The 13,792-nt window shown below is 37.8% G+C and overlaps 1 protein-coding gene across 6 annotated transcripts in view; it reads left to right on the forward strand.

The window, feature by feature from the left end:
• Window positions 1-1,543: 1,543 nt before the first annotated feature.
• Window positions 1,544-13,792, forward strand: part of phf21aa (PHD finger protein 21Aa) — a 40,386-nt gene continuing 28,137 nt past the window's right edge. For all 6 annotated transcript variants that reach the window (XM_072671237.1, XM_072671234.1, XM_072671239.1 and 3 more), the window contains exons 1-5: window positions 1,544-1,813; window positions 7,736-7,795; window positions 8,736-8,828; window positions 10,297-10,329; window positions 10,797-10,862. In XM_072671237.1, the coding sequence (XP_072527338.1) occupies window positions 7,766-7,795; window positions 8,736-8,828; window positions 10,297-10,329; window positions 10,797-10,862 (222 nt within the window). In that variant the 5' untranslated portion in view covers window positions 1,544-1,813; window positions 7,736-7,765. The remainder of the gene's footprint in view (window positions 1,814-7,735; window positions 7,796-8,735; window positions 8,829-10,296; window positions 10,330-10,796; window positions 10,863-13,792) is intronic.

Raw genomic sequence — 13,792 nt, forward strand, 5'->3', positions numbered from 1 at the left:
AATGGCGAGTGTGTGAGAGTGCTTTTGGCATTCATTCTTTAGTGCATATAAGATTGCTTTGGTTCTGTATCATAACTCATCTCTAAAAACAGATAGATGAAATTGTGATTTTATCTGAGACATTCAAAACTTTACATCAAAAGCACAATTTGTTAAAAATATATAATATAAAGGTATAAAACTCACACACACACGTGTTAGGGGCAGTGAGTACACACACACACCCAGAGTGGTGGGCAGCCAACTCCAGCGCCCGGGGAGCAGAGAGGGTAAAGGGCCTTGCTCAAGGGCCCAACAGTGGCAGCTTGCCGAGCCCGGGAATCGAACCCACAACCCTGTTATCAATATCCCGGCGCTCTAACCGCTGAGCCACCACTGCCCATATTGTTCATTAATGGGCTAATTTGCTACATTATATTATTTTTATCTTAAACAAAAAAGAAAATATTTGCATTGCACAAAATACTCAAACATAAATGTAAATTACTGGGAGTGTTTATTTAGTTTGTTTATGTATTATTGTTAGACTTCAGCAGGCCCCCACAAAGACAATTCATGCCTGTTTTTATCAATTGTATCATCAGGTGTTGATATTCACTTTTTTAAACAAATATCCACCCAAACTGATCTGATTTATAAAGGTTTAAAAGCAAAGGTTTAAAAGTAAAGGTGACAGCGATGATATATGATTGAGAAAAGAGCCCCATGCTTAATTTTATTTTATCCTACTGTATGTTATCCTATTTGATTTTTTTTAGTACTGCTAGCTACCTCCTGTCGGGCTGCTGTAGTCTGCACTATAAACATTAGCTATCTTTTTATTTATTTTTTTTTTTTATTCATGAACATACAGGAATTATATTATCAGCTATGAGCTACTGCCTAACTGAAGACACATTCCTTTATGTATAAACATACTTGAACAAAGCCTGGTTCTGCTGAGCAAGCTGGTAAAATAATTAGGCCTCAGTTTACTTAAAAAGACAATGTGGGGCATGATCACCACTTCACCTCATCACTCCCCATTTTGAAATGGTTAACAGTGACCTCACCAGCCCCCCTGTCCTTGTTTCTTCTTCAGCTCTTAGCGAGGTTTCCCTGTAAAGCTGCTCTTCCCTGTACCGACGTCTGATCTTTAAAAAAAAAGCACCATTAACTGCACAAACCCAAATAAGAAAAGTTGCAGGACCGTGATTACCCGACATGCCGTGCGCGCAGGTGCCTCGCTGCTCCCACTAACTTCAGTTTCCATCCGGGTCCTTTTCCCTAGGCAATGGGAGGCCGCACCACCCCCCGTTCCTTAGGCAAAGTGAAATAAATTCGCCGCACCGTCGCGTAAACTAGTGCCCACCTTCAAACTCGTCTTTTCATGGCGGCGCGACTGCTTTCACCAGACCTCGCAGCGATATAAACCCGATTTTCGAGCTGAAGAAAAAGTCCGAGTCCGGTTTTGGCGTATTTTGTACTTTACACGTCACACTTTCACTGTCCCATTCTCTCTCGCTTCGTACGCGCATTGATACGCGGTGTGCGCAGGCCGGGCTGAATGAGATTGAAGAAGAGTTCTTGTTTTGTAGCTCAGTTTTTTTTCTTTTTTATACATTTTTTTTGTAATAACGAAAAATCAAAATCAACTCTCCGCTTAGGAAATGCGTTAGGAAACGCTATGGAGACTCCGAAGAGGCGAACGGAATAAAGTCAGACGCCGGGCACGATTCGGTTGTGAAATATCCAGGCTGATAGTAAATATTTATTTAAATAATTCGTGTGAGAGGAGAACGAGGTTTGACTGCTGCTGGAAGTGAGTACGAGGGTAAGTGCACCTCGGCATTTCTGTAATATAACAGCAACTTTTATGCTCAGCGCCGTTGAACTCTACTCGCTTGTTTCTGAGGAAGTCTTTAAGATGGAAAGGTCTCTCGCTGGAAACTGTTACTCGACGGAGAGCGAAAGCGAAGCGGCTCTCTCTTTTTTGTTCATTTCTGCTTATTCCAGGAGTTGGGGCGAGAGCTCATTGGAGAGAGGTGAGGGGGGAAAGGGACTCGAACTTGATGCTCGGTCTCTACCAACATAAGAGCTCATTTACCACAGAAAACGACCCAAAGAGAGAAACACACGAGCCACAAACATCGCAAAGTGGTTTTTATTTTTTTTTTAAACATTTTTATTAGCCGGTGTGCGACCCCCCGTAGCCTGCCTCGCGTCGAGGATGCTACTGCGAATAACGTTTCAATTCGCCGTCTATTCCAGTATTCAACTCTTTCGCCGAGGTTAGCAGAAAACACCCCGCGTCGTGACTAAATTTCTTTATTTGACGAATCGAGCCACATTGATGGTGTAACAGGCCGTCGAAGATGCGGTCGAAGAACCGTAAGTTTCACTCATTTATCGCGGGACAACTTCGCCGCCAAGATAATAACTCGATCATGCGGGTGCTTTAAAGCTCTGAGAAATCAGCTGGAGACGACTTTAGATGAGTGAAAGTGTTGGAAGGCCTGAGTGAGATGTCGGATTGTTGGAGCTTAGCGTAAAGTGATCGGAGGTGGGAGCTGTATTTCCGGTTTGCAATGCGCTGGCACGCGTTATTTATTTATTTATTAATATTTTACTTCCCACTCGTATTCAGTCAAGCCCCGCCTTGCCGGATTGGAATTGGCTAGAAGCCTTCTGTCATCCGCTCTGCGATTGGCTAATAGTTCACGCTCCATACGGCGAACCGCTTATGAGTATGTACTGCCGGCCAATCATAGCTCAGCAGAGGCGGGGTTTGCGGGAAAACGGGTGTGCAAGACAGACGCTGCTGTTTGGTTTTCTCCGCTTTGTTGATGAGGGTTGCTAGTGATGTTTAGTGATGTTCGTTCAAGTGTTATTTCTCATTTCTTTAGCGCTTAACCCTTCTTGGTCTGGTTAAGATTGCTGTGTGAAGCAGTTCTCGACGTAAATGCTGTTTTTCGTTCCAGGCCTTTTAATTCCCAACAGGTTATTGTTGGGTACTTGTCCCTGCTCAGGGTAATACTTGTACTCTGGTAGCTGTGATAACGGAATAGAGAAGACTGTAGAAGTGGGCTCATTCATTACTCATTCATAATACAAATAAACCAGGATAGTATTGATGTGTGTACAGGTTTCTGCTTCCTCCTATAAATGTGTACAAGCCACAAGCAATCCCATTTGTTTGTGCAAAAAAAAAAATGCTGAAAGTTATTACAGAGTTTTCTGGGTCTGTTTTTATTAGCTCAGACAGCAGTCAAGCAATAGTGGGCCAGCTCTTTCTCCATCTCTCTTACTGTCGTGATCGGGTCTCTCACAGGGCCTAATCAGGTGTTAGAAGTTTGTTGGAGTGCTATTTAAACTGATGATACAGAAGCTTGCTTAAGAAGCCAGGAAACACAACACTTACCCAAACAAACACGCTTTACACAGTGATACCAAGATTCTCTTACTGAGCCCGTCAGATAGCTTCCCTCAGTAAAGCCACAATCAGGAATTGTTGAATTTGTCAGGACAAATTTTGATACTGCTAGAACAGAATCTCCAAACACCTAAATAACAGGAAGATTATAAGCCAGGACCAGTTACATGTGTAACACTGTAGTATAAGTGACCTCAGACATTTGCAGGAAGGGTGAAAACCATAATACCATAAACAAGAGCGACAATGACACTGTTCATATTTCTTTTTTAAAAGCAGACTTGTGTTATTTCAGGTAGAATTGGAAGTAGTTTGTCATGGCTTCTTAAAATTTTAACACATTTTGAACCAATATTGTAAACTGATGTTTTAGATAGGGATACACAGTCATGTCAGAACCATATTAGCATATCAGAGTTTTGAGACCAACATTTAAGCCAGTATTTGGTAACATGTTTAATATTCTTTACAAGACCATATTATTTAGGCAATGCTAGTCTACACTTTACAGAAACGAGTGTCATGTAGTACTAAAATAAGGTTCTTTGAGTCTACAAGAGTTTTTTTCTTGTATCTGAAGAACCATTTTGAACCATTAGAATAGAACATCCTTTAAATAGAATCCTCTGGTCAAATAGTGACATTTTATTCATTTACTGCATTTGCAACACAACAGAAATAAGTTAATGTACATCCAGGCAGGTGTAAGGATCATTTCTACATTTGTTTTTGTATCAGCACAGGCAGGAATGTACATGATCAATGTTTTTTTTTTTTTTTTTTTTTTAGTGAGGCTTATACATCTTTGCCACTGTGGCTCAAGAAAAGATTAAAAATGCGCAATGCCTCTAAAGTCAAAGGGATTACAGTAGGACAATATTTTGTTGTATCGGATGATGCATAATATGCTTTTTGTCATTATATTGTGGATATCGTCAGTGCTTGAAGACCATTGATCAACAGCACATTTCATTACAAAGAGCATGATTTGTCATTTTAGGAAATTGTGATTTAAAATCACTCTACTAAGTATGGGATAGTATTTGGATTGCAGTTTTTAAAATTGGCCTATGATGCATTTTCTCTGTGTATGAAAATATTGCAATGATTATCATGTATTGTAATATCATATCGCACACCCTTATTTGAAGCCATATCTAATTACCGAACCTAGGCATAAAGCCCACTGAAATGACACCAGACCACTGCTGATTGTTGCCATGTATGTGACTAATCCGTGTATAGTCCAGTAGCATACTCCACATGCTGTTTAATGCTGTTTAATGCTGACTTTTATAGCTATTCATATTAATACCATATGAATAATGGTCTTTGATTTCATGTGAAGCACATGCCAGTCCATTGGAAAGTTATGCATACCTGAAATATATCCCCTGATTTTGAAGGTGCGGAAATAGTTTCTAAATATATTGGAGCAAAGTACCCTGTTTTTACATTTTGTTTTGGATTGTAGTTTGGATGCACATCTTGATTGTTCAGACACTGATGCAGTAATGAAACTCCAGCACATCTGATTATACATTTCAACAAAACAAGTTTGTTTACTATATTATGTATTACTATACTATTATAGATTACTCTGATTATTATATATTATGTCAATGTCTAATATTTGAGCATGTATATTTATGCTCTATTTCTGTTTATGCATAAAACAGTGGAATTAGCCTGTATAGCCTTTATACATAAGTAGCTAATACAACCCCAGCTGAAGTAGTGGTAAATTTTATACCACCAATTACTCTTTTCAGTACTCTGTTGTTAATACTTTGTCTTAACAAGCTTATAACCTACTTAGCAAAATAAGCTATGATTGGCACTGAAGCATATATCACATCCCAATGCTGGCCAAATCCTAACCTAAAGGTTGAGCTGCAGACTGGCTTATTGGAAAGTGGGATTTATGCTGCTCCAAGCTCTTTTATTTTTTTTCTTCTTTTTCTTCCTTAGCCAGAAGCACAAACAATCACGGCTTCACTGCCTGCTGTGCCAACTCCTCTCTTCATGTTTGCATAGAATGAGTATTGGGACCAATGAAGTTTCCCTTTGCAATTGATCAGCAGTGATTTTGCTTAACTGTGAAATATTAAGACCAGAAAACAGTTTTAAGTTACAGCAGTCTTGACTAGGGATGTTCTGATCCAGTGTGTTACCCCTGATTTGATTTGATACCTTAATGCTATCAGCCAAGATAGATTTGATCCAATCATTGCCATTCTGTATTTAATACAGCTGCATGATTTGGGCAAAACATGCTGCTAATTAATACTGAGATAAAATTAAAAACAGTTTATATAAAAGAATGGGCTGAAAATCTCTAGGTACTACGATTAGATTCAAATACGATTATTTTGATGCATCTGGTTTTTGTTCTGTACAGGAATTCTTTTTTCTCACTGTGTGACTCTACTTGGTACTTTTAAAGTAATTGTAATTATCCACAATTAATGTATACTGTCAAACACATTGGCATTTGTGTTTGAATTCTTGTGTGGAGGATGTTTCTTGCATTACTCTTCTTAATAGCCTCAACAGTGGGCAACCTAAACACTTGCTAAGAGTCCTGTTTAGCATGAGGGAATAGCATTTCACATGTAGGAATTAACCCAGTTCAGCAGCAGCATCCATGTTGGAGTGTTATCAGTAACTAAAACAAAATCTTTTTAATTATCTGCTGTTGCTCTGCTACATTCTCTAACAGCCTAGCCATATCTGCACCTCTGTGGTTCTCATTTAGTGCTCTTGTTTGGAGCACACGAGACGCATCAAGAGGGGCATCAGATTCTGTGGTGATGGATGTCCGTGCATCACTTTTCAGCAATCTTATCCGTTTTTTTTTCAATAATTCCAAGACATTGTTTTGTCTTGTTGTAGAGTGTGATGATCGCAGTCTCAGTAAAATGTCCTCAGACATGTGCAACATAGCGCAAAAAAAAGCTTTGTTTCTCAACGACTGAATATGGACACACATCATCTGCTATAAAAGTTGTAATAGTTTCAAATTCATTTAGCCCTTTCTGAATTGGGTAGGAGGTTTGACATTGCTTTCTCGATGGTTCTTCCATATGCTACCTTTTAATGCAGAGGATTTCTCGCTCATCCATCTTGTTTCTGTTATATGCACAACACTGACTGTCCGGGTGCTTCCGCACGTCCGAGTTCCGCCTTTTCTGTTCTGTCAACATTTACATTATCAGCTAACATTTAGATTTGTTCATGTGCACATCGAGATGCATCTAAGAATCTAATGTTTTCCATCCTGGATATTCTGGACTGATGCATTTTGTTGGGTAGTGGCTCCCACATACTTTAAAGTGCTGCAGTTAATTAGTTTAATGTTAGATATGTATATCATGTATGGATATGTATATATGTATGTCATACACACTCCAAACTGATGTATTTGTTCTCAACTATTAATGTGAAATAACTATTTTATAGTGTTGTGAACGTGTTATGATTTTGTGAAGTTTTTATAATGTGTGTTAACTTACTACATGTGGTTTTAAATGAAATGCTCAGTGCTTGTTTAAAACTAAAGAAATGCATGCAGTACGTCTGCTGGTAAAACAAGGTGTTTCAGCAATAGTTTCATTGGTGGGAGTGTATAGAGTAGAATATATTTGTAGTTTCACAAGTACACAACAAAACAGATTCATTTTGTTGCATGGGCAAAATGGGTAGTAATAGATAAATGGGGGAAATGCGTCTATATCGCATTTAAAGGTACATTTAACTATTATTAGGGGTGGGTGATGAGGTCAAAAAATGTTATCACGAGATTCAGAATGTACTGCACTTCATCCACTTAAACCAGACTAATTACTCTGTTTGTAATTAATATCTCTGATATGCCTTAAAAAGTATATTGTGGGTGACAATAAGAAAATGTATCATGATACAAAAAATATTATGTCTAATTTAATATATGTCTTATTGCTCACCCCTAACCACAGACACACATTGCTTTAAAGATTTTATATATGAGCAAATAAACCCAGAAGTTGTTTAAGAATTATGATGGTCTTATGAAGGTCTTGAACACAAAATGCCATTGTGGTATAAAAAAAAAACGAGTAAAATGCTTTAAAAACCTAACCTAAGCATTAACTAGCATTAATGCGGAATTCATATGATGAGAGCTGATTAAAATGTGTTTTTTAAAGCTTATTAGATATTCATTAAGTAATCTAATAATATATTTGTGTTAGTGATTACAGCAAACCAACATGTTATAGCAAATAAGCAGACTTGATAATAGCAAGGGTTAACTGACTTCCATCCGCTTTTTGTCTCTCCCAGTTCCAGGCCCCCCCACACACTGCCAGTTGGATGGTGTTCAAGACAGCAGACGTTGTGAAGGTATGGAACAAACTGCTGTCTACTTTGATCAGAAAACAGATGTGATCCGTCCTGTCTGCTTTCTCTCTGTAAGTTATAGTTTAAAAAGATGACGAGCTAAATATTGTTACGTCTAGGACTGTCACAATACCAAAATCCTGATTTTGATACTGATATTAAGTGTAAAATTCTAAGCAGTATGCTTAATTAAGTGATTTTGAATCATATTTATAATCAATACAAAACATTTAAAATACAGACAAAATACAAAGTCAACATAGTGATGGCTTTATTAAATTAAGAAATATATGCAAGAATTACAAAATGAGAGAAATATTTAAAATAATTTGTAGTATTTAACAATTTAGTATATGCCAGTTGCAGTATTTAAAAATATACTAAGACAAAGCCTAAAGATACATTAATAATCAGTGTTTCTACAAAATACGTCCATAAGTTCAGCAGACTTTTTGTAACGTGACTTGTTCGTTATATATAACTGATGCCTCTGAGGTCAGGAGTGAAAGTTGCTGAGGTCATAGGGTGCTACAACATCCATGTTCAGTCTCATTCACATACTAGGTAACTAGAGGGGAAAAAAGGCTGAGACGGTGAAATTCTGTGCATGTATGTATGTGCATGCACCCGTGTGTGTATTACAGAGAAAGAGAGCTGTTGAGTTGGGTCACTGGTTCAGGCAGGATTTGATGTGAGCTGTTTTGAGTGAATCAGTACACAGATGTATCCTCATTCACTTCTGAACACACATACATGCACACTTACACCCAATATGCATTTAACATTAACATGAATCCCTTGTGAAGGACTGTTATTGACTTTGATTAGTCAGAAGAATCAATAAGCAATGGCTCACATTTTCTCTTTCTTTCTCTCTTTCTCCTCCCCCCCCAACCTCCCTCCCTCCTCAACATGTCTCTGCTTCCCTCTGTCTGCTCCCCAGGCTGAGGGAGGTGTGGGATTTGGGCAGAAGGCCTTGATGATGGAGCTGCAGAGTCTGCAGGAGGCTCTCAAAGTGGAGATTCAGATCCATCAGGTAACAATGTTCACACACAATTAGATTTATCTGCTTTGTCAGGTAATGTTGTGGCATTTAAGTGCTACTTTTAAGGAAGTATTGTGAAAATGTCATTCTTTTGCTTCCAGCTCCAAAGCTCCTGGCACGTTACATTATGGGGGGGGTCATATAAACAGCATGTAGAACAAGTTTTAAATGATGGTCACAGTATTCTTGTCATTCGGTTTAGACATTAATGTGTATTAATGCGTTTGTTATTACTATTATTATTATTGCGTTCTGAGTTACCAGAGAAACTTCGTAAAGCAACAACAAATACCTTGCAGACTTCAGAAGAGGACAAGCTTGCCGCACCATATGTTTCGTAGCATTGCAGGGCATAGCGTACAAGCAAGTCGAGACACTTGAACTGCAGAAGAAAACAGACTTTAATACCATCTCAATAACAACTGTAGCTTCATAAAGCCTATTTATGCTCAGTTTCATTTAGAGGTTGCTTGTAACTGAAGTCTGTATGAAAAACACAGGCTTAGAGTACCAGTTGGGGAACTCTGAGCAGTGAAAGAAAACGCAACACACTATGAGTCATGTTTTATTCTTTTCTCATCTGGATAAGATTAAGTTTAGAGAAAGCCAAAAGAGGCCTTCCACCCAAAATGCCTGTTCTTGACTGTTCAGTATGATGGTGGGTCTGTTTTTTGTGGAATGGCCCAGTTTCTAGAGACTAGAGACTGTTCAGAAGATTTACTCTGGATACAGTTGAAGCTGTGCTGAAGTCAAATGGCAACCAGTCTTCTTATTAACTGGTACACATTATTATACTGTGTTTATATTTTTGTCTCGCTTAACCAGTGGCAGAAAAACACCAGGCATATATCTTCATATGTTTTGCCCCAGAAATGTTACAGTAATATTTTCCCCAAAGCAATGGTAGTTCACAAGTTTTTATTGTAGATTTTCCACTTTTTAAGATTGTTTGTTAGTATTCTGATAAAGTTAGCGATATTCTGAATATTGTGATGGACTCCGATTTGAATGTAAAATAGCAGTGGCTCTCATACTAAGTACATCAACCTTGTGACCACATGACCACAGGTTTTGTTGTTGTTGTTGTTACTGAAAACAACAAAGCTTTTGGTAAATGTTCTTCTGGGTTGAGATTTTTCAGGGCTCCGCTTCCACTCTGGTAATCAGGTAACCAGTCAGTAAGTGCAAAAACTACCCCTTAATAAAGAAAAAAGGAAAGGGTTATTATAAATGATTTTACTTTGATCAGAGATGCAAGAGGGATATGTCCTGCTAACTGCAGTACCCACATCTTTCTCTAGATGTCAGTGTGTGAACAGCCAGTAATGCACTCTGCTTGGCTAACTTACTCTTTGCAGGTCTGCCTGTTTTAATGTTTCCGGTCTCTTAATCTCAAACGCATATTTAGTGTCTCTGTCTCTAACGCTTTCGCTTGCTCTCTCTCTTTTACTCTCTGCAGAAGCTGGTTGCTCAGATGAAGCAAGATCCACAGGTATGAACCACAACACCACCATTTCACCACAAAGACCATTTCAATCATTAAGGCTTTTAATTTTATTTATGATCTGGATTTTTTTTTTTTTTTTTTTTTTTTCAGCACATATTCTCACATTCTGATTTAAATATGTCATGTGTTTTTGAATCATTTATAACATACGGTTGTAATATAATTCCAGAACTATATTTGTAAATTTGCTCTGTTGTCCTACACAGAGCACACATTACACATGAACAACACGTGGGTTTTCCTCCTAAAAAAGATGACCCATTTACTGTGTCTAAAACATGTTGTCTCTGAGCACACTCACTGAATGTGTTAAGTGCCTTAAGTTCTGGGAAAAGTTTCAATACATCTGCTTTAGGCTGAATGTAAATATTTTAAGAACTACACAGAGATTCATACAGGTCCTCCAATAGCATTTTAGTGATTCAGTCTCTGTGTGTTTGTCTTGTGTGTAGAATGCTGAGTTGAAACTGCAGCTGCATGACCTCCAGGCCAAGATCACAGCACTGAGTGAACGACAGGTAAGAGACCAAAACATCCCCAGCTGACAATTTCTGATTAGTAGAGCGTTTTCTGAATGTTATGACTTGTTTCTTGGAGCATTTAGTCAGGTTTTCTGGACATTCCTAGAACTTTTATAATTATGCTTATTTGCGTATTACATTACAATTACAGAATATTAGAAGAATGTATATAATGTTTATTAGGTTATTCTTACAATCAATACATTTGGTAGGCATATTTCAAAAATTAATGCAAGTTCGTCATTTGAATGTTTTTTTTAATGATCAGTGTAATATAATAATGTAATATAAATAATCAGAAAAGGATAGATAAATGCTCCAGTTCTTTAGTTTGTAAAACATTTTGTCTCATTGATTAAGTTTTGTGTATCAGTACGATATCTGTGTGTTTATGTATCAGTTGTATCGATGTATTCAAACATTTCCATAAAGGTAGTATGTGTTGTGTGAACATCATTCTAATAACGTTGTGATGTGACCCTTATTACATAACGCATGAAACGTTATATCTGTAACATTACAGGCTGACCTTCTTACATGGCAACTGTATTCTGGCCAACAGTGTAAAGGGGTTTTCTTTGATTACTACATTACTATCCAGTAATATGGTCCTCATCTAGTAACACTGTTGAAAGTGCAAAATCACCAGAGTTGAATTGCTCACTTGCTTTAAATGCTTTAATGCCTGTAAATTAAATCCATCATTCTGTTTCTAGTAAATGCAATAACATGTTACTACACAGCAATTGTAGAGCTGTGATGTAGCACATTACCAGTGTTGAAACAGTTGTTTTGATATCAGAAAGCTTATTAAATGCATCTGTGGGGAAACTTCACACTGCTGTTACAAATAACAATGTTGTGATAATAGTGGAACACAGTTATTTATAAGTGAATGTGTGTGTGTGTGTGTGTGTGTGGGGGGGGGGGGGTCATTGGCAGCACAACTAACACAAAATCTCACTTTTTTTGCAAGTTTCTTGCAATTACACCTTTCGCCAGAGAGGGCTCCAAATGTAACATTTTTGTTATACATAATACATTCTCTACAAAGCCCTTCCCACCTTCATGGTCTGTCCTTTGCAAGTCTTGAAGACCTTCTCCACATTTATTGCTCCCTTGTACCCTCAGATCCTCAGACAGCTTATCTACAGTCTCCTACACTACCTCCTCCTCCATGGGTGATGGATCCTTCAGTGCTATAGCTTCTAAACTGTAAATGTGCTCCATAAAATCCAGGACTGTACCTACTTACTCATATCTATACCTTTTAAAATAATACTTCTGTCCTTATTCTGCTCCTTCTTTAATGTAGTATTATGAATTACATCCTAAAGCAACCTTTTGGATTGTGAAAGCTAAAATATTATTATTTGTTATTGCCTTGTTCTTGTAAATGGCTTCAGAATGACAGTTCTGATATAGGATAATCTGGCCGATCTAAAATCACTTACTTTGAGAAGGTTGATAAATATGACACAAACCATAAACAAGCCTGGTGTCTACAGCAGTTTATAGAGCTGCAGACCATTTTGAGTAGCAGAGAGTGAAAAGAAAGCTAGTGAAGCCAGCGAGAGAGAGCAGACACTTTACAGTGTGTCTGACAAGCCGTATAGTCACACAGTGTGAAATCTCCTCGAGAAAAGACTCTCCACCTGCCACTTATTGATCGCTCTCATTCTTCCCTGGTCTCGCTCACTCATGCTCTCTCTTTCTTTCTCTCTCTCTCACGTGCACTTTCTGTCGCCCTCTCTCTCTCTCCCAGTCTCCCTCCCTCTGTCCCTCTGTTCACTCATGCTGAGAGCTCTTTAAAACGTCAACAATTATTGGTGCTAAGGACTGCTAGCCTCTCGTTCAGAGAGGGAGAGGTAATTGAGGTTGTGACTCTGCCGGGCCTGCAGCTTTGTCCTCCTCTAATTTATGCTTTTCTCCACTCTTTATTGAATTCGAGACCACAGCACCCACTAGCTATCTTTCTGTGGGCTTGTAATAGTTTTGCTATGTGTACAGACAGACTTTGACCACCATTTACTATTTTCAGTGGTTTTACTCATTGGCTTTAGTATTGGGAACATAAATTCTTACAGTACTAATGATTTATGATCTGCATTGTAAGTTGTAACTGCGGGGGCAGATGTTTACTTTTCAGCCTTTTATGTATTTTGTTTATGTAATTTGTTGGCTTTAGCAGGTTGTAGAGAACAGACTATTTTTGTCTCCAAAGTCTGTTACCATTTTCAGTACTACTGCAGTATTGTTAAAATGTACTAAAAAAGCACTGTTTTGTACAATCATTCCCTGCAAGTATTAATATATATTATTTTGTGTTATAATATCACAAAATAAAGTAGAAAATACATCAATATAGATCCGTCATCAGCACGTAAGTGTACTGTTTACTGATCTACCTTGGTGAAAAAAATAATAAAAAGAGAGGGTCAATTCTAAACGTGTTTCCTGCAGGGCTTCCAAAATGTAATCAACAAATTATGTTTAATTGATTAAAACAGGTTATGTAGTCTCCTTTCCCTCCCAAGCATAAATAATTCAGTTATTTATCTTCACTGTGAGTTAAAAAGATTGTAGTTGTAGTGTATACATTTATTGGAATTTGAAATCGTATGATTAGCATTGGGTTGTATAACATCTAGTAGTAAATCTAGTAACTTTTCCCACTCCATGTTAAGATTTATACTGACCTGCTGCATGTTCTAAGCCACATTCTTTATAATGTGTCTTCTTACATTATACATCATAATTTTCCTTCATTTTTCCATCGCTTTTTGTTTATGTTTGCTTTTTATTTATCTTCCTTTTTTCCCCTAAAAGGTTTGCTTTCATTTTCTAGAGACCCATGCGTGCACATGAAGTACATAAAAGCAAAAATCCTTTTATTGACTTTGTGTGTGTGTGTGTGTGTGTGTGTG

This window comes from Salminus brasiliensis, chromosome 25, assembly GCF_030463535.1.
Source record: "Salminus brasiliensis chromosome 25, fSalBra1.hap2, whole genome shotgun sequence".
NCBI lineage: Eukaryota > Metazoa > Chordata > Actinopteri > Characiformes > Bryconidae > Salminus > Salminus brasiliensis.